Genomic DNA, 22,922 nt, shown 5'->3' on the forward strand with positions numbered 1-22,922 from the left:
GCAAGTATAATAACAAAAACACATTTTAATATATTTAGATGGCAGGAAATAAACAACACACAGTTTGCTATCAATTTTTTCAATATTTTTAACTTTTTCGCATAACGAACAAGTATTGCTTTAAATTGCACTTTATTACCTTTTAAAGTATTTAGTAATAAACGAATTTTTTCATTCACTTTATATTGATTTTTCAAAAATACCAAAAATGCCAGTAGGGTAAACTGGCTTGTTTTTCTAAAATTTTTTTTCATAGAAATTTTTGTTCTACAATAGAACTTTTTTCACATGTCATGAGGTATATCGTGGAGTGTACAAACACATTTTTTCGGAATTTTTTGATGACATCTGCCGGAGAAATGGCTGGGTTAATGAGATGCGTTTTTCACTCGCGGACACGATTTCTCATGTTTGGAAAACCCCAATTTATTCTTAAAAAGTACGTGATTGGTTTATCGTCCCTACTATAATCATGAAAAAATGTTGGTAAATAAAAAAGTAATTAACTTTTCTTTGTTTTTAATTTTTCCTCATTTTTTATACCCTGAACAGGGTATAATAAGTCTGTTACGAAGTTTGTAACACCCAAGACGGTCAGATCGGTTTACTATAGCATATAGCTGACATACAAACTGAACAATCGGAATCAAGGGCTTGTATGGATAACTTTCGCATTTGACGTGGTATCTTCACAAAATTTGACATGGATTACTGCTTAAAGTAATAACATCTTCTTCTTCTTAATTGGCATAGACACCGCTTACGCGATTATTGCCAAGTAAACAACAGCGCGCCAGTCGTTTCTTCTTTTCGCTCGGTGGTGCCAGTTGGATATTCCAAGCGTAGCTAGGTCCTTCTCCACTTGGTCCTTCCAACGGAGTGGAGGTCTTCCTCTTCCTCTGCTTCCCCCGGCGGGTACTGCGTCGAATACTTTCAGAGCTGGAGTGTTTTCGTCCATTCGCACAACTTGACCTAGCCCTTGATTCCGTAGCCGCTGTCTTTTAATTCGCTGAACTATGTCAATGTTCAACTATGTCGTATATCTCATACAGCTCATCGTTCCATCGAATGCGATATTCGCCGTGGCCAACGCGCAAGGGCCGTAAATCTTTCGCAGTACTTTTCTCTCGAAAACTCGCAATGTCAACTCATCAGTTGTTGTCATCGTCCAAGCCTCTGCACCATATAGCAGGACGGAAATTATGAGTGACTGATAGAGTTTGGTTTTTGTTCATCGAGAGAGAACTTTACTTCTCAATTGCCTGCTCAGTCCGAAGTAGCTCCTGTTGGCAAGAATTATCCTGCGTTGGATTTCCAGGCTGACATTGTGGGTGGTGTTTACACTGGATCCCACATATACGAAACGATCTACAACTTCAAAATTATGACTGCCAACAGTGACGTGAGTGCCAAGTCGCGAGTGCGACGACTGTTTGTTTGATGACAGGAGATATTTCGTCGGATGGAGGATGGAGTCAAGTGTAGAAGTTCACGCAAGTGAGGAAAGTTTTCTGATCGCCATTCACTTGTAAGTGGTCAGAAACGATTATTTTACATATGACTCAAGCAGCTCACGACTTCCGGTCTTTGACGAAGTATCCTCTGGTTAGCATAAGAACACGGTCACGTCTTGAAAGCGAGCTAAAGTGAGAAGCCGAACCATCCCCAACATAGGGTTGTGCTCTGGGTTTGGGACCCGCCACGTAAAACGACACCCCCGATGAAAGGAAACAATAACATAATCTCTGAAAAAATTGTTCAGATCGGATTACTATAGCATATAGCTTCCATACAAACTGGGCACATAGTTACTAAAAAAAACGCACCTGTGAAGTGCAGCCGAAGTTAACGTTTTTTCTTGTTTTACATAAATTTTGTCAGAATATTGTCAATAAATTATAAAAAAAAGTATGAATCTAGTAGGGACGGAAAGAAAGGCTTAAGCGCAAAAGACCATATCATCTTATACAGTAGCCAGACTATGCAATTTATACGCAGAGCACCACTAATTATTTTGTATTATACTGTTACGAATTTACTCTTGCTAGTTTACTTTGTTAGGTTCGTATCTCTGGATTGACAAATAAAATCAACACTGTTTAATTTAATTCAACAACTCTTTATTTCACAACTCGTCTACACTATAGCAGTTTACTCTTAGCACTGATTGATTACGTTGGCGCTGCCACGGCTTATATAGCCACGCACTTCTCGCTGATGCCGACGTGTCCTTCTAGAATATCGCGTCTGGAAATTACCAGAACATACGGCTATACGGCGCCAGACGCAAGCAGACAGTCGCGGCGCCAGACTCAGCAATTGTTTAAGTAGACAAGCAGACAGTGCGGCGCCAGATGTCTATTGTTTCGACAAGCAGACAGCTGTGGCGCCAGATGTCTACAACAAGACAAATGCTATTCCATATACCTACAGCTATTGTTCATAATCAGGGATGCATATAGTAATACAAATACAACTTAATACTACTTTTGTAACACTGCCCTCCACTAAAGCCTAATCGTCCCGATTAGGCACAAATCCCCTTGAACCAAATGGGGCGAGCCTCTCCAAATGTACTACTTTCATTTTACATCGTGCTTTTCCATTTCTTTGTATGCGGTATACCACGTCATTAAGTCGTTTCATCATCATATAGGGTCCTTCCCAGGCTGTCTGCAGTTTCGGGGACAAGCCTTTCTTTCGAAGTGGATTGTACAACAGGACCAGATCACCTTCTTCAAAACCTTTTGAATTTGCCGCTTGATCGAACCGGTCCTTCATCTTATTGCTCATCAGATGCGTATGCTGTCTTACCATTAGATGCAATTCATTCATTTCTTCCTTTAAGGCAGAACAATAATCTCCATCATTCCTTACAGCTGTAGGATTCGTTCCAAACTTAAGATCAGCAGGGAGTCGCAGATCAGATCCGAAAATAATCTTTGCTGGCGTGTAACCAGTTGTCTCGTGCTTCGCTGAACGATACGCCAGCAGGAACATCTGGATGCACTTGTCCCAATTCCGTTGATCTTTATCAACGATTTTCCGCAGATGTTCTTCGAGCGTTCGGTTGAATCTCTCTACCATCCCATCTGATTGTGGGTGTAACGCTGTTGTCCGTGTCTTGTGGATGCCCAATAATGTACAGACTTCTTGGAAAATGGAAGATTCGAAATTCCTGCCTTGATCTGAGTGTAATTCGACGGGCACTCCGAACCTTGTTATCCAATTTTCTACAAACGCTTCGGCTACTGTCTTCGCTTCTTGGTTTGGTAAGGCATATACTTCTGGCCATTTACTGAAATAGTCCATGACAACCAGTAGATATTTGTTTCCGGCCGTACTGGTTGGGAACGGACCTGCAACATCCATTGCGACTCGTTCAAATGGTGATCCCACGTTGTACTGTTGTAGCCTACCGCGACTTTTGGCTTTAGGACCTTTAGCTGCCATGCACTCTACGCAATTACTTATCCATTCTGCTATGGAATCTCGACAACCGATCCAGTAGAACCGTTGTTTAATCTTCTCTATAGTTTTTGTAATTCCAAGGTGCCCTCCACTAGGTCCATTGTGATATTCTTTCAATACTTTCGGGATCATGGACTTCGGTACTATGATCAGCAGACGAGACTGCTTGCCACCTACGCTTTCCCAGGTACGATGAAGGTATCCATTAACGAGGTTTATGCTGTTCCATTGGGCCCAATATGCTTTTGCCGTTGGACTCTCGCTACTTATTTGTTCCTTTGGTGGTCGTACCCCATTTTCTTTGGCTATTATCAGCTTTGCAAGATCAGGGTCCTCCAGCTGATTGATTCTGATGCGGTGAGGAGTCCAATCATCTTCAGGTTCTATATTCAGTAATCGCACGTCGATTATACCTTCTTTTCCTTCTGATTTGGAGCAATGTTTACATTCCAGTGGACAAGGGCGACGTGATAATGCATCCGCATTTTTGTGGTGAATCCCCTTTCGATGTTCCGTTTCGAAGTCGTAATTCTGTAATCTTTCGATCCATCGTGCAATTTGGCCTTCCGGATTCCTAAACTGTAATAACCATTTTAATGCTGCATGATCAGTCCTCAGCAAGAATCGTTGTCCATACAAATACTTGTGGAAATGTTTTACACATTCCACCACAGCTAGTAGTTCTTTTCGCGTCACACAGTAGTTTTTCTCTGGTTTCCCGAGCACTCTGCTGTAATACCCAATTACTCTTTCTTGTCCGTCGATGAGCTGAGACAGGACACCTCCAATTCCATAAGCGCTCGCATCTGTATCCAGGATGAATTTCTTTCCAGGTATTGGATAAGCCAACATCGGCGCCGTACAAAGTAGTTCTTTAAGCTGCTCAAACGCTTTTTCTTGTTCCAACTGCCATACAAACGGGCGATTCTTCTTTGTTAAATCATGTAAACTTCTAGCCACGTTCGCAAATCCAGGTACAAAACGGCGGTAATACGTGCATAAGCCGAGGAAGCTGCGGAGTTCATGTATGTTGGTGGGTTGAGGCCAATCTTTAACTGCTTTTATTTTTCCCTCTTCGGTGTGAATCCCCTCAGTTGACACTTTATGTCCGAGATATGTGACCTGCTTCTTCCATAATGAACACTTTTTGGGATTCAAGCGGATTCCGGCTGATGCTATTCGCTGAAAGACTTCCTCTAGATTTTTCAGATGATCATCGAAACTTTTTCCCATGATGATAATGTCATCAAGATACACCAAACATGTCTTCCAGTTGAGTCCTTTTAACACATGTTCCATCAGTCGCTCGAACGTTGCAGGCGCATTACATAACCCAAATGGCATCACAGAGAATTCCCATAACCCGTCGCCCATACTGAAAGCGGTCTTTTCACGGTCACGTTCATCAATCTCGACTTGCCAATATCCACTTTGTAGATCTAATGTAGAAAACCATTTCGCTCCAGACAAGGTGTCTAATGTATCGTCGATTCTCGGTAGAGGATAACTGTCTTTCTTTGTGACATCATTCAACTTCCTATAATCTACGCAGAAACGGGTGCTACCATCTTTCTTTTTAACTAAGACGATAGGTGAGCTCCATGGACTTATTGAAGGTTCGATTACACCGTTTTTGTGCATGTCTTCAATAATTTTGTTAGCATCCTCACGTTTTGCTAGTGGAACCCTACGCGGAGCTTGTCGGATTGGTTTAGCGTCTCCAGTATTTATGCGATGTTTGACAATGCCGGTTCTTCCTGTGTTTCCTTCGTTTGCAAATATGGATGCGTATTTTTCTAATAGTTTTTCTGCTGTTAATTTTTCATTTCCATGCAGTTCGTTCAGTAAATTATTTAGGAATGTAGGACTTATCTGCTGTGGCTCAATAGTAGGCTTTTGTTCTGACCGTTCGCATCGTGCTATTGCACTTATATTCTGGCACTGTCCAATTACTGCTCCTTTCTTCAGCCTTATAGGCGTGTTGAATTCATTCACTACTCTGACCGGAATGGTGGCGTCTTCTCTAGTTTTCACAAGCGTTCTTCCTACCAATATGGGTGTATCTATTTTTGTTGGTTCCACAATCCACAACTCTTCAGTCCCACCTCCTCCATTCACTTTAGCCCATACAATCGCCTCAGATTTTGGTGGAATACTCTGATTATCATCAACAATCACCCTCTTACTTTCAACGTTGGTCACATATCCGGTGTTTATAGGCATCTCCATGTTCTGGCAAAACAGCATTTGCTTGTTTAAATCCAAAGTAACCCCGTGATCAATCATGAAATCTACTCCCATTATAATTTCATCCGTGATTTCTGCTACGATGAACGTGTGATTAACTTCCAGGGTACCAATCATCACTTCGCAAAACACTTTTCCCGCGACAGCTGCTTCCTCTCCGGTGGCCGTTCGAAGCTTGCAACCGACTAATGGTTCAACCGTTCCTCTTACCACATCCGGTCGGATAATTGAATGTGTGGCACCAGTATCCAAAGTAAGCGTTGACAGTCGTCCATTTACGATACCGTTGAAAGTAAGATTGTTGTCATGGCGACCTATTTGTGATATCGAGATGGTGGGGCAAATAGTTGTGGGAACCAGCTCACGCCCCTTTGAACTGTTCCGTTTTAGTTTAACGACTTGTGAGATGTGGATGCTCCGTCCTCGTTATCTGTTGGTTGTTTCCGTTTTGATGGGTTTACCTTTATATTGCAATTTCGGGCAAAGTGACCCGCTTTTCCACAGTTGAAACATCTTCCTGTTGTATTTACTCGCGGTGCAGCAATTGCCTTCAGAGTCTTCAACATTTCTTCCATCAGCGCCGGTTGTTCCATTTCAACCCTCTGTACTTTGTGTGCTGGTTTACTTAGTAGGGAAGCTGTTTCCTGTGTGAGGGCGTGCGAAACCGTTTCAGCAAACGTTCTTTTTGGCAATGCATATGTGGCGCGTTTGGTGTCCACATCACGAATTCCATTTATGAAACATTGAATTTTTACCCTCTCAATGTAATCCACAGGTGCATCTGCATTTGCCAAATGAGCCAGTCGTTCTATTTCAGTTGCGAACTCTTGCAATGACTCGTTCATTTTCTGACCCCTATTTTGCAGTTCGATCTGGTATATTTGTTTCCGGTGCTCACTGCCATATCGTCTTTCTATCGCACTCATCAATGCCTCATAGTTGTCCCGTTCACAGTCTGGAATAGTCTGAAGGATTTCTGCCGCAGGTCCTTTCAATGATACAAACAAGGACGCCACTTTGTCCGCTGTATTCCAGTTATTGGCCATCGCTGTCTTTTCAAACTGAAGTTTGAAAATTTGAAATGGAATACTTCCATCGAATGTGGGTGCCTTCAATCTTTGATTATTTGTTGATGGTGCAGGGCCATGTGGTTGCAGTTCTCGCACACGATTACTTAATTGCAGAACTTCTGATTTTAAATTTTCTTCGCCATTTTTTAAAGTGCTTAATTCGTCTTCAAATTTTGAAAATTTCTCTTGCACTTGTTTTTGTAGTTGCGTAGAATTTTCCGTAATCTGTTGTGTAAGGCGAGACTCTAACTGTGATGTATTTTCAGCTATTTGCGTCATTTGCTGTGCCAAACGATTTTCTGTTTGCACTACATTTTCTGTTATTTGTGATATATTTTCAGCTATTATTTGCTTAATAGCCACTAACAGCATGTTCGTGTCTGCACTTGATGATGTTCGTTGTTCTTCTACTTTTTCTTCTACCTTTGTAGAAGTTTCTGGCCCATTAAATTCGAACTCGTCCACATTAATTCCATCCGCTTCCATTGCTTCACGTAATCGTGCCTGCAGATCCGCCTTTTGCCCGCTTATCGGCAAATTACGCTCCTCCAGTTCTTTTTTTAATTGCTGAATTCTCAATTCTCCGAATTTAACCATCTTGAATTTTGATTATTTGACAATCCCACTTCTGACACCAATTGTTACGAATTTACTCTTGCTAGTTTACTTTGTTAGGTTCGTATCTCTGGATTGACAAATAAAATCAACACTGTTTAATTTAATTCAACAACTCTTTATTTCACAACTCGTCTACACTATAGCAGTTTACTCTTAGCACTGATTGATTACGTTGGCGCTGCCACGGCTTATATAGCCACGCACTTCTCGCTGATGCCGACGTGTCCTTCTAGAATATCGCGTCTGGAAATTACCAGAACATACGGCTATACGGCGCCAGACGCAAGCAGACAGTCGCGGCGCCAGACTCAGCAATTGTTTAAGTAGACAAGCAGACAGTGCGGCGCCAGATGTCTATTGTTTCGACAAGCAGACAGCTGTGGCGCCAGATGTCTACAACAAGACAAATGCTATTCCATATACCTACAGCTATTGTTCATAATCAGGGATGCATATAGTAATACAAATACAACTTAATACTACTTTTGTAACAATACAATAAGAAAAACAAATTATTCATTAGTTTATTTTCTGTTAACTAGTTACAATGGCAATGAATAAAAAAATGTGTATGCCGTTCCCCAGGGGTCTATATTTGCTTCTTCACAGAGCATTTAAATGCTTCTCTGCGGCGGATTTCGTTTTCACCTCCCTGGTCACGCTGCACGCGGCGTCTAGCTGAAAGACAGAGTTTCCTCAGCTTGGCTAGTTCTTCGTTTTACTGGTATACTGCCTTTCGCTTATTGTCGTATCTCGTTCTGCGCATAAGTGCATCGCATGCTGCAACTGGTTTCTTCCGCATCGCGGACATTAAGTTGGCGGCGTCTTCGCCTAGTGCCTTTGACGTACTTCAGACGACCTCAAAGAATGTCGTTAGCAAACAATAGGTCTATTATGGGAACTTTATTTCCCTTTTGAAATGTATTTTGTGTGCCACTGTTTAAAATGGTAAGTATTGTTTGACTCAGAAATTCTAGGATGAGGCAACCAGCTTCAGGAGAAAATCTTCAAATTCGCTAATTGTTGCGCGAGGACGAGCATAGCAGCTTAAAAAATATCTACCTTGTATATTCGCCCATGTAAAGCCATTACGAATTTCGTGATGTGAAGGATTGTTCTTTGCAGGCCCATATTGCTGCCTTGCCGCTTATATCTTTACTTCAAGTGCTTTCCGAACGCTGGCTATATTGCTCGCTTAGTAAGACGACATTTATGTTCTCTTCAGATCTTGTGCTGCAGCGCAGTGACTAAGGCTTAGCAGTTTTAACCTAATTTTTTCTCATACTTTTGTCGCTTGATTTCTCCATGTTTTGAACCCCACACATTTTTTTAGTGCCTCGCAGATTTCTTCAGTTGAAGTAATTTCGACTAGGTCCCTATGCACTATTATAACGTAATGAGTTTTTGGCCTTATTAGGGCCATTTGACCCCTCGCTTCCTCCGAGACGCTTTGCAATGATTCGGCTCTCATGTCTGCCTGATTTTTTAGTTCAATCAGTAGGTCTCCTTTCATCGTTTTCCGTATGTAGGTCACGTTTGATATCAACTCTTCAAGGCCGCTGTCGCTTTTTATCTTCCGGAGAATATCAGCCTACGACGCCCCTTCATTTTTTGTTATAATGATGGCTTTTGGTTTCGTTCTTCTTCTTTTTCACAACGTCCATCTATTTTTCACCTGCTTTATGTTCACCCGTAATATTTTACTGTATTACTTTTGTGGCTTCACTGGTCATTTATTGCACTTTTTCAATAGCCGTTTTTGGTTTTTTCGCGGAGGTAAATATCTCAATGCTTCACGAATTTGTTTTGGGGTATTCATATCTTTATAAATATGAGATACCTGTGCTGCTTTTTCAACCCTAATATTTTTTCTTAGGTTTCTCGGCTTTGCTTTACGTGCCTTTGACCAGCCATCATATTTTCCAACTCTTTAATTTTACTACCCAGCTTATTAAATTAATTGGAGGTTTCATTATTTTGTGATATCTCATAACTTTTGCTTGCCTCGTCAGCAGATTCAGCATTAAGTGTTGATCCAGCAGCGGTGGATTCCTCATTTCTGCCGTAAGGAGGCGTTCTCAAAATTTTTAAATTCATCCGAAAAGGATTTTCTGGTGTACACAAAACGAAAAGGAGAAAAAAGCAAAACGGAAAACAGCTGATTAATCAAAACAAAACGGCGAATAAAAAAAATGCACGTTTGTTTCGCTGTTAGTGGGGGAAATGATAAAATTATAACTACAAATTTGGAAATTTGGCACGAAAAGGGATCGATATGTGCAAATGATATGATTTTTGTATAAAATAAATTATACTTAGCTATTTTTTAAGGTTTAGTATTCACTTGGATTGTCCGGATTTTCGGTAAGTCTTAAGACAAAATCAGTGCAGCTGTAGGCCTGGAAAATCAACAATGTTCAATCAACAATAGAAAAAACCTATAAAATTTAATCACTTTAAAACAAACAAACGTGTCGTAATTTAATAGAACTAGGTCCATGTAAACTTTACTGATTCACTGTATACATAGTTTTATGAAATAAACGGAGTGTTCCCCCTCGTGGATCCGCCCATGATATTTATGTATATATAAAATTGAACAGGTTGACGTCTTACATCTTAAGGTATATCCCTTGCTTTGATTTCTGCAAGTTGCAAGAGTATAAAATGTTCGGTTGCACCCAAACTTAACCCCTCATTACTTGTTTGATTTTAGTTTTTATTGATAACTCAAGTAGAGGTCCATATATGCAGTATAAAGTCACAAGGAAAATCTTTTATTAGGTATATAGCGGCCCAAGGAAGTGTTTACCCGATTTAATCCATTTTTGATACACAAAAGTATTCTCTCTGAATTTCAATTGTATATCCCATACATTGGCCGATATTTTTTTGGTCAAAAGTCAACTGTAGATACTTCTTCTTTTCGCTGCGTGGCGCCTATTGGATATTCCAAGCTTCCTTCTCCACCTGGTCCTTCCAACGTCTTTTACGTAGGCTGCTATATATACTTATCTCTGACGTAGGCAACACTAAGTGTTGCCATGTGCAATCTGACATTTCCATTGGAAAGTTTGACATTTTTTAGCATAACATCACTCAGGACGTTTTGTCATTTAATCGTGAATTATTTTATTTACAGGGAATTAAAAAATTCATCTCGGCCAAAAAATGGTATTAATTCGTGAACATTTTCGTGCGATCATTTTTCACAACTTTCGACGTGGATTATCACGACAAGAGTGCATCGATGAACTAAAATCTTTGTATGGCTATGAAGCACCATCCTATAGCACTGTGAAAAACTGGTACAACGAATTCAGTCGTGGCCGACGCTCGCTCAAAGACGAATTCCGTGAAGGTCGTCCAAAAACAGCCGTTGTGCCAGAAAATATCGATGCCGTACGTGAACTGATAATGCAAGACCGTCATGTAACATACCTCAGATAGAGGCATACCTATGCATTTCTCCCACCAGCATACATTCGATATTGCATGAACACATGGCCGTCAAAGAGGTTTGTTCTCGTTGGATACCGCACAATTCGACAATCGCTCAAAAAAAGGCTCGTGTGGATTGGTGTAAAGAAAAAAAAACATTTTCGTTGATAAATATGCCGCCTATTTACATTATTAGGCCAGAAATATATATAGCAACCCTCGTTATTCGCTGAACTAAATCAATGTTCAACTATGTCATATATCTCATACAGCTCATCGTTCCATCGAATGCGATATTCGCCGAGGCCAACGCGCAAAGGACCACTCGTCGACTCATCAGTTGTTGTCATCGTCCAAGCCTCTGCACCATATAGCAGGACAGGATTATGAGTCACTGATAGAGTTTGGTTTTTGTTCGTCGAGAGAGGACTTTACTTCTCAATTGCCTACTCAGTCCGAAGTAGCACCTTTTGGCAAGAGTTTTCCTGCGTTGGATTTCCAGCCTGACATTGTTGGTGGTGTTTATGCTGGTTCCTAAATATACGAAACTATTTACAACTTCAAAGTTGTGACTATCAACAGTGACGTGAGAGCCTAGTCGCGAGTGCGACGACTGTTTGTTTGATGATAGGAGATATTTCATCTTGTCCTCGTCCTCCACCAGACCCATTTGCTTTGCTGCCTTATCTATTCTGGAGACACTAATGGCACGGCTGTTAAGGCCAATGATGTCAATATAATCAGCATACGCCAGCAGCTGTACACCCTTACAGAAGATTGTACCTTCTCGGTTTAGTTCTGCAGCTCGAATTATTTTCCCTAGAGAGTCGCCTTGTCTGAAACCTCGTTTGGTATCGAACGACTCAGAGAGGTTCTTCCCGATCATGACGGAGCTTTTGGTGTGGCTCAACGTCACTTAAAGTCATCTGGTGGTAAAATTCTCTATTAGGCACATGGGGACTAAGGGAAATATTGGCTCGGTTCAACCCATTTGTAGGACACAGACGTACTACTATCAGGAAAGGATTCTCTCCAAATTTAAATTTGATGTCTCACACATGGAAAGATATTTTCGGTGGTGGGCTAGGGGTTTGAACAGTTATGATTCGAGGGAAATATTTTAAGGTGTTAACCCAATCATATAGAGTAAAGTCAGCTGGTTATTTAGATGTAATGGGCTATTGGTATATGATCACAACGATACACTATTATGAGTAGAACACGCTAGCTATTTTAATTGAGATAACTCACATATTGCCAATATATGTGGTTCAAAGTCACCCGGAAGTTCGAAAATTTTGTATTAAGTATATGGGGGCTAAAAGAAGAATTGGTATTTTTGACATGCAGACATACTATTACAAGAGAAGGATTATCCTTTAAATCCATTTAAATAAATATATCACACATTGACCGACATTTTCGATCAAAAGTCAACTATAGATACTGGGGTCTAATTATTCGGTACCTAGAGGCTTGAACAGTTTTTATTGAATTTGGACAATTTTTAGTCATAAGTTAGCATACTTTAAGTGAATTATTAGCACAAAATTTTATTTCGTTACATTAATAACTTCATCATACATGGAAGGTGAAATAATGCAATTTAAATATGTGTTCTATGCGAATATGACGTGGTTGTAGTCCAATTTCGCGAATTTTCACACTGTGATATAGAAAAATGAGAGGAATGTCATGTACTAAAGGTAGTCGAAATCGGACGGTCGGGTCCCGAGATCTGGGATTTCATCAGAAAGTGGGCGGTACCACCGCCATCGGCCAGTTTTCACATCGGCTCCCATAACGCCCTCTCATACCATCTCGGGTATGCGGTAGTAACTACCCCATTTAGTTATTGATTTATTGCAGCTTCACCGTTATATGGTGACTGAGTCATCTTCCGATTTCCTCCATTTTCGCATAGTGTTCTTATAATATTTGTGCTGTAAATATGTGATGCTTTGCTATGTTAAATATATTTATGTATAAAATGATAAATATGTCCAACATTTCTAGATACTGCTATCAGATATAACCTTGTTTTAATCAATATTTAATTTTTGTTTCACTCATTTTATAACGTGTTCTATTCTTTCCTCTGAAAATTTGCGGTCATATTATCACTATATGTAATTCAGAGCAGTATTTTCAAACCTTTATAGTATTGTTTTGTTTCTTCTCAATATGGAACCCTCACCCAAAATATCAAATTTAGCTCTATATATAAGACTGAAATCTTTGTATGAATATTGATTTTTTCACAGATAAAAGCGAAATTTTGACATTTTTCGTGGCGAATCCAACCGTCAGAATTTTATCCAGTTCATGGTAAAATTTTGACAACTTCAGTCACATTTATGCCTATAAATTAAATTTAAAAAAAAATCGAATTTAACCGCTGTACATATGATATATGTATATGTATATTATAAAGTACATATTAATTCGTAATTATTCAATTTATTATGTTATTCAGGGGCCAGAGTTGATAAGAATCTGATTAAATTTTCGCCTTTTCGAACATACGCAAAATAAATTTTCGCGTCAGCTGTTTACTAATTTGACAAAACTTGCAAATAAATAAATTTGGAAGAAGTTCAATTAAAGTTTACAATGAGTTACACTATTTTAGCTTTCAATCATCCACTTGATCAAGTGATCCACTTGATGATTCGTGTAATATTTAGTTTGCTATTACTTTTATCATTGTATGCACTTGTATTTAAAAATTATTATCCATTATCGATTGAATAACGACGCAATTAGTTATTAAATTTAGTTTTGTAAGTAATCGTAAAATATCTGCAGTTTTATAAATTTAATAATTATGAAATTTTGTGTTTTATTCTTATGTCTTCTCCTATGGAAATGGTTAGATATGTTAAGATAATTCATAATAAAAAATAAATTAATTTTTTAACTTACATTTCAAATCTGTCAGCGACTATTAAAACCGATGTAATTGGTTTCCGAGACACACCAAAACGATACAATCAGTGATGGATTACCGCCTAGGCCCGCGAGGCCTGGGCCTAGGGCGGCACAATTTGGGGGGCGTCAAATTTTTCAGAATGTCAAAATTTTAAATCTGATATAATGTAACGACAATACATTTTAAGGATTTATTCTGATTTTTTTTATATAAATTTACAAATAAATTTCTATGAAATAGAATGTAATTCATTTTCTGATTCACTTTTTTATTCGTGAGTACAATACTGAAAAAAATGTTTTATAACAGAAATAATTGAATGTTGATAAGCTTTTTCTGAAGAATTTTCAAAGCTCTGTTGACTTGTTGTAAAATTCATGTTTTTGTTTGTATATAAAAGTATTTTTATTCTTAAAAATGATTTCTATAGAATCAAATAAATGAATATATTCATTTTATAGCCAATTTTTTGAAAAATGCAAACAATTTGAAAAAAATAAAAATTTAATAACATTGATGTTTCATTTTCGCAATATTGTGAATTAAATTGACGAATATTAACGAACTTTTATAGCTTAAAGCAATAATTCGTAATTATTGTAAAATGATATTAAAATTCAAGTATGTATATATTCATGTCGATATATACAGCCGTGGTCACGCAAATAGCACACATAGTCATAAGAATCAATAAGAGCTTATACAATTGACAAAGTTCTTTAAAAGGCTAAAAAGGGTTTATTTGTTTATTAATTTAATGAATGAATTAATGTCCCTGGCTAAAAGATTTTTTGCTTTTTAGCCGGGATTAAATAACACTTCAGCACAAGATACCAAAGAAATACAATCGAATCTTCCTTTATTGCAAGATACAAATACAAACAAAACGTCGTCAACTTTTCTTTCATCAGAAGATGCGGAAGAAAGTCAATCAACAACTGATATGTTTCAATTAAGTGGTGATCCTTTTCTATGGGATATAAATGATGAAACACGAGATTTTATAACTATAAACGGTTTACCACAAAATAATGTAACGAATTTTAAAAATTCACGAAATTTTTAGTATGATAAAACGAAGTTTTGTTCTAAAAGCTTATTTCAACGTAATTTAAAGAGCGGAGAAATTCAACATCGTGAGTGGTTAATTTATTCAGAAAGTAAAGGATCAGTATTTTGTGCTCTATGTTTACTATTTGGTAGGAGTGGCGAAGTAAACGCTTTTACTGGTGAAGGGTTTAGAGATTGGAAAAATTCAAAAGCGCGCATTGAAGCTCATGAAAATTCTGATTTTCACAAAACTAACATTAGTCACTTCAAAGCTCGAGCTGTCATTATAGGCCGTGTTGATCAACGTTTAATGGAGCAGCTCGATGAAGAAACTTTATACTGGAAAAAAGTTTCGCATCCAGTAATTGAGATAATTAAATCTCTCGCAATAAGAGGGCTGTCATTTAGAGAACATTTAGAACGAATTGGAGATCCCCATAATGAAAATTTTTTAGGTTCAGTTGAGCTTCTTGCTAAATTTGATTCGTTTTTATCAGAACATTTAAAATTATATGCGAACCCTGACCGTGGAAATACTTCGTATTTATCTAAGACAATCTACGAAGAAATTATATTATTAATTCAAAATAAAGTATTGCAACATATTTCTAAAGAAGTGCAATCTGCTAAGTATTTTGTTGTAATTGTGGATTCCACACCTGATATTGCTCATGTTGATCAATTCACGATAATTATTAGATATGTACGTAACAATGGTAAGCTTATCGAAAGATTCCTGGAATTCATTCCAAATACTGGCCATAAGGCTAAAGATATTGAAGATGCTTTGTTAAAATCTCTTGAGGATAATGGTTTAAATATTGGGTTGTCAAAAAAGTCTTGCGGTATTTTCGCTAGTTGGCGCTGAAAGCGCGTAGTTCTAGTTTTATTCGTCGCATCGGGTCATGCTATACCTTTTTGTAAAGCTCATTTCACTAACACGTGTTTGATTGATTGTCGTTTCTTTTAAGTCGTTCGTGAGTTATAACGTCGCAAACATGGAGCAAAATAAAGAGAAAATACGGCATATTTTACAGCACTACTTCGATAAAGGCAAAAATGCATCTCAAGCCGCCAATAAAATTTGTGCAGTTTATGGACCCGATACAGTTTACATTTCCACCGCATAACGATGGTTTCAACGTTTTCGTTCTGGTGTAGAGGTGGTCGGAGATGCGCCTCGCTCCGGAAGGCCTATCGTCGAAAATTGCGATACAATCGCTGAATTGGTCGAAAGAGACCGGCATAGTAGCAGCCGTAGCATCGGTCAAGAGCTGGGCATGAGTCATTAAAAATTCATTTCAATTTCAATAAAAAAAAAATCCATAAAAATACCGCAAGACCCAATATAATGAATTGTCGTGGTCAATCTTACAATAATGCAAGCAACATGTCAGGTTTATATTCAGGAGTGTAAGCACGAATCAAAACAACTAATCCATTAGCTGGTCACCCTTCAAATTTTGTGGGAGCTTGTGCAGCTGAATCTCTTACCGAAGCAGTTGACTTTTTTTCTACTTTGCAAAAATTATATAATTTTTTTACCGCAGCATACAAGTTTAAGACTTAAAAGCGTTTCTCAAACTCGTTGGTCGGCTCGAAATGATGCATGCTACACATTAGAAAAAGAATGAGCACTATTACCATTATGACACCCGTCGTAAAAAACCCCGAAAACTTCAGGCTGGCGAGTCACGGGAAAATGAAAGAAGAGCTTTATCTGGAGAAGAAAATTTTCGAACCAACGTTTAATATCTAATTTTAGATACTTTAAGTGTACAATTGACAGGACGTAAAAGTGTTCATCATAATCTTTACGAAACATTTAATTTTTTTGACAATTTATATGAAATAGATACCAATGAATTAAAAATTCGCGCGATGTATTAGTTACTAAGTATTCTGATGATTTGGAAGATACTTACGCGAATGAATGTATTCATTTGCACTGTCAACTCAAAGATTCTCTAATGAACACAAAAGATATTCGTTCCGCGCAAGGAATATACAATTTTTTGCATTCTCAAAATCTTCAAGATGTTTATCCAAATGTAGACATTGCTCTACGTATTTTTTTGAGTATTCCGGCTACGAACTGTTCAGGAGATCTTTTTCCACATTGAAAAGAGTCAAAACGTATTTACGCGCAAGTATGGGCCAAGAGAAACTCAATGCTTTAGCACTACTGTCAATTGAAGACCAACTAGTTCAAGAAATTGATTACAACGACATAATTGATGATTTTGTTTAGACGAAAGCCAGAAAGAGTATATTTAAAAATTAAGTTATACATTATAGTTTAAGAAAACTGACTGATTATTCTCGAATTCTCGACGCGTCACTCAAGGAGGACGATGCGTCGATTATTAAGAATAAGGAAAGAAATAAAGTGTATTAGTTTAAGAAAAAACACCCAATTTTGTGTTTAATATATAAAACGAATTTATTGTGTCTAATACGTTAAATTGTTATAAATTACCTTTGTTAATAAGAATGGTGATGATGGACGGTGGTCGTCTTGATTCTCTTCCTTCTTGGTTGAGGGTTGAAAAAAAGTGATTAGCTTGCTAAGCTATTGAGTGAAGTGTAGTGATTTTAACGAAACTATTGCCAGTTGAGTGAGAGTTGTTAGCGGTTTATGTCAACAGCTAACTGGCAATAGTTTGTTATATACTCACTAGGGTGGGTAATAAGAATTTAGGCACTGGCCTAACCACTGATTGTTATATATCTTGTTAATATTTATTTCTATTGTTTAACAATTATACTTTTATGAAATAAATATTATATCTTAATAAAATGAACGGACTCAAAGAAATAAAATTTCAACCTTTAAAAAGGGAGGCTAATCAGACAGGGCCTAGGGCGGCAAAATACTTAATCCGCCACTGGATACAATATGTGTTTTGAACATCAAACGAATCTGAATTCATGACACCTATTACATTTTTATCGATTTCAATTCCAATTCCGACAAATATAAGATTCTACAACACCTCTGATTATATAAAAATTACTTTTATTAAAAAATTGCATGACTCCTCCGAAATTAAAAAATAATGCAAAGTAAAATTAAGATAATGGAATTGAAAAAAAAAAATATTTAATTAAGTAAAAAAATTAAAATATGTTTATAAATGAAGATATACATAAGTGTTTACGAATTTGAACCGAATGCAAGCAGCGTAGTACTTGTCGAAAATTCTCAACTGGTAACCAATATTAAAATTAATATAAACGTCGATTTTTTGAAATTAAAAGCTGCTATTCTATTGATAACTTTGAAATTTGTATGACAAATTTATTCATGTTTCAAGAAAATAAAAATAAATTATAGTTTTTTTGTTATACGCGATTTCCGGCGGCTGCTGGAGTAATCTTCTAGAACAAGAGATATTCTCTGTACAATGACCCAAGACAATGGTAAAGATTGACCAAATTTTGGGGTCTTAAATAAGGCGAAATCGATCGAAAAACCGACAGGTTATTGGATGTAGAGTTATATACAGAATATCACTGTAGCAAATTCGACAAATTATTTCTAGGCCAACGCTTTTGTTATTTATAAAGCTAAAATGAAAAATAAAAAAACGATTTTTGCTTTTAAAACCTTACACTAGGGGTGCCCTTTAAAAAAGGTTTTTAGTTCCATAAGTATTATATGGTATGGAGTCAACTAAATATTTTCATTTCATTTTGCTCATTTTACGCATGTATTTAATAATTAAAGTGGATACTTATATGTACATATGTATATCAGATATTTACTTATAATACACGTATTAGCGAACAATGAACGTATGTACATATATATTATTATCTTATTACTGGTAAAAATTTGATTATTTTGTTAAAAGAACTGCTCCGCAAAGGCTACGTTGTTTAAGTAAAAGGCATAATATAAATATTCTGAATTAATATGAAATAAGAACACAGTGATATACTGGTAAACAATCCAATAATTGACTGACGACTACTGTCAAATTCGACGCAACGTTAATATGTATGTATGTAGTCCTATAAAATATATTCGACCGAGCGAACGCAGAAATATAAAACATTTATGGCGCGCGAACGTTAATGTGCGTACCTCCCGGCTGCGCACAAGCCCAATATGAAATTAGTGCTCGTATCCGTAAATATAAACATGTACATTGCATACCCTCAGAGGGTTGGAATAAACGAACAGCACGCAACAGCTGAGCTGCAAGTAAGAGAAATCAACAAAGCCAATGCGGCAATGACTCGTTGTGTACTTGAAATGCTGGACGCAACATCAGCAGTTGAGAATCGAACGAGTTCGGTGATGAACGTGCGCACGGATAAATTTTAGATATTTTGCTGTTTCAACTTTTCAGTTAATCGAAATGTTACGGATATAGTGAAATAATACGCCTGCACATGAAATGTGATATCAGCCGTATCTTGTCAGATGGGTGTTCAAGCTTATCCCAAAAATATTTCAATATATATATATATATGCCCAGATCTGATATTCAGTGAAAATGGTCCACTAACATAGTACAGTGGTTGCCATAGATACAAGAAATTGTTTTAATGTTCTGAATTTGAAGTGTGTGATCAATGAACATTTAAAGTTCGCGTTTATTTCTTTAATATATCGGATTGGACGAGAACATAAAGGAATGTTATTGTTTAAAATTAATAAATTTTTCAAAACCATTGCCGCTTTTTTACGCCCTGCACATTTAGTTTTAGTTGGTAATTTCCATCTGAATTTAAAATTGTTTGAAAATCTTCGCACTCATTAGTCTTAAGGCACGCTCCAATCTACAAGTTCATCTTTTATATTCTGTAAATTCTGCGTTTGCACCTGTATATGCTTTGTTTTGAGACGCACTCAAATGCCCTCGTAAATACAATATAGCATAAATGACTAGCCAGATACATCCCTTCTCCAAATATATGCTTAATAAATACACGCATACAAAGCGATTTCATATGAATACACAATATACATAAATGTCCATAATAACCAAATGTATGTATTTGTACAATTAATATGGAAGATCTAATTATTTAAAAGACATAAAATTATATTTTGAATATTGAAAAGTGAAAGTAGGAACAATACTATGTCAGTAAAATACGTTTAGTTGAATGTTGAATTAAAAAAATTAAATTCTTTGGTAAAATCGAACTAGTCGAAAAATACCAGTTTCTGAGCAATTAAAATATTCTTAGTAAATTGAAACCGGTTAGAAATATTTTAGACTTTTTGAATAAAACCATTGCTTTAATGTGTTAATACTGAGTATTAATAATTTATTTTATATTCAAAACTGATCATCAGAAATTTTTTTATATATTGTACAAAAAGAAGTATTTAATGTGCCTTTTTAACTTTACTTTCTTTATAAACAAAAACTTATAGTTTGCTCCGGAATGAATTCGATACATTTTGTATGTTTAAAACTTGTACATATCATACTGTCTTATAGGTTATTGTATTGAAAACATATTATCGGCATACTACATGAGTTTTTAGTTTATTACTCGTAGTATAGAAAAAGTATGATTTTATATGTGGAATCTTAATATAAACATATTTATGTGCATATAAACAACCCTTTGTTTGTTATGCATAAATTTATGAACGAAAATGATGCGCTCCAAAAATTAATTAAGCAATTATCAATAACTTTTTTCACATGAACTTCCTGAAACATGAGTTTTTACCAATCATCTTAATTTTAGATGTCCTATAAATGGAAATTCTTCTAACACAGAAAATTAATTAAGCAACTTCCTGTACCTATTTTCACATGAGCAACTTTCTTAAACATGATTTTTTATCAATCATCTTAATTTTAGATGTCGAATGAATGGGAAGTCTTGCAACATACTTAATGATATTTATCTCACTATCGACCTAAAGGCAATGAAAATGCACCTGCTGTGGCTCATCAGTAGTATGGGATTATCGCTGTTACGCCTACAGCTCACCCAATGCAATGATATTGAAAAGTTGAGGATTGGCATAGCAGGAAACCAAAATGAAAACAGCGTAGGGAATAATGGTCAATTGAATACCAATTCTGGCATAAATAGGAACGATCTTGCTTTAATAAATACTAATAATAGTATGTTGGGGACAATTTTAAGTGGAGGCGGAACTACAAACAAAGATGTGAATGATGATAATAGTTTTGGTGAAACAAATACGGGAGTTTCTGTTAACTTTGAAACAGGATTAAGCGATAAAGGAAGTATAAAAGGTGATAGTGATTTTCCGCTAGCAGCAGTACCAGGACTAGGGCACAACACAGATTTTATTTCTACTGGTCAATTTAGAGGACATAAGCAAATCAAACCTTATGGTCAACAATATGGCCACGCATTAGCTGGTTTGACGAATTTGGGAATTATTATACCAAAAAGCAAAGGATCTAACCTTGAGGATTTTGCTCGTAATAGCGGAAGCCGTAAAATGCAGACTAAAGTTGATAGTGAAATCAACTTAATGGACTCAACAAATATAAGTGGAAGTAACGGGGGACAGAATACGTACCTGTAAGTAAAATTTTAATATAAAAACTCAAATTACTTTTATATTAAAAAAAAAAAAACAAACAGAACATTGCCAATGTTTGGTTTAATAAAAAAAAATTACATCAACGAAACAGTTTAGATTTGTACACATCAAAATAATCGGCATAGTCAAAGAATACTCAGAATTTCAAGATAAATAGCCGTGTATTTGTCCGTTATTCCATTCGTGCTGTGCATAACGTACCATACACAACTTCAAATCGATCACTGTTCGTGAGTTTTGATATACCATAAAATCAAAACTCTTCAATAAGACGGATTTTTCTACTTTCCTCCGCTTAATTTGCAATATCAAAGTTAAAACGTACACATTCTTACAAAATAAAACATTTTTTTCTACATGGTATACACTAGCAACATGTTGCTACAGAGTATAATGATTTTGTTCAGCAAGCGGTTACTTGCAACCCCCAAAACCAATCGAGATAGATAGCATACTTATATGTAACTGTATATGTATACATACCTGGATGATTGAGAAAACAAGACGAGTTTAATTCCGAGTGACTGCCACGCCCACAAAAGCAGTTTGTATCATCAAAGTATAATTCTTAACTGTGGTGTTAAACTTTGTAAAGTAGCGTGGCTTCGTCCTCACATAATTTTAATTAACATATCTTATGAGCCACTAGACTTAGATACGCAAACTTCTGATTGAGTTTTAGAGGATACCAGTCTAAAACCGCGGCTCCGCTCGATCTCAGTTGTCAAGGATATCATTTATCGTGATAACAATATAATGGAATAGTTAAATTGGCAATCTACATTTTTAATGACATAGTAAATCACTTAAGTACTTAAAAACAGTCTCAAATTATAATTCACCCTTTTCTTATTCCGATCATTGATTGACCGATTATTGATCAAATTGAAAATAATTTTTAAATTATACTTTACGTGTTTTTCGAATCAGTAAAAGTGAATTCTAAACAAATAAGAGCGATAATGCACCATATCACACTGCATTGGTTATTCGTGATCATTTCGCCACATTTTCAACTAATATCGTGGCGTAACCACCAAATTCGCCTGATTTACCTTCGTATAACTTCTGGCTATTCAGCATTTTCACACGACCAATCTGAGTACACCGTTTTGACTCAATTGAGGATATAAAAGCTGAATCGAAGAAGGCTCTGATGGCCTTCACGACGAAGGATTTTTCCAAGTGCTATAATGACTGGAAAATTCGGTGGCATAAGTGTATTGCAGCGGGAGAGGATTACTGTGAAAGAGATGAAATGGACAAAATTCACCTTTCAATTTGATCACAGTAGTATGTGTATGTAAACAAACACCACTGTACTCTGCCAGTAGCTGTGTTATTTTATTTTGTATTTTTGAAGAAAACAATTTTAAAATGATTCTTATATGAATATTGAACACGTGCTTTTGTTATAAATATTGCATAAGTAGCTTATGAATTGTTGTGACTTTTAACATAAAACGATTAAAATTAGTCTAGGCCCGTTCCGAGGTTCCAAGCTACCTCATCACCAGTTTTCATCCAAATCGGTTCA

At 36.6% G+C, this 22,922-nt stretch overlaps 2 protein-coding genes across 2 annotated transcripts in view; one reads left to right on the plus strand and one right to left on the minus strand.

Annotated features, from left to right (window-relative positions):
- Nucleotides 1–22,922, minus strand: part of LOC125775355 (uncharacterized) — a 191,930-nt gene that overhangs the window by 89,786 nt on the left and 79,222 nt on the right. The window lies entirely within an intron of this gene.
- LOC105224958 (protein Wnt-4) overlaps nt 19,092–22,922 on the plus strand; it is a 214,670-nt gene continuing 210,839 nt past the window's right edge. The window contains exons 1-2 of the mRNA XM_049462597.1: nt 19,092–19,551; nt 20,665–21,363. Coding sequence (XP_049318554.1) covers nt 20,672–21,363 — 692 coding nt within the window. The 5' untranslated portion in view covers nt 19,092–19,551; nt 20,665–20,671. The remainder of the gene's footprint in view (nt 19,552–20,664; nt 21,364–22,922) is intronic.

The sequence above is a fragment of the Bactrocera dorsalis genome, chromosome 1, assembly GCF_023373825.1.
Source record: "Bactrocera dorsalis isolate Fly_Bdor chromosome 1, ASM2337382v1, whole genome shotgun sequence".
In the NCBI taxonomy this organism is placed as follows: Eukaryota; Metazoa; Arthropoda; class Insecta; order Diptera; family Tephritidae; genus Bactrocera; species Bactrocera dorsalis.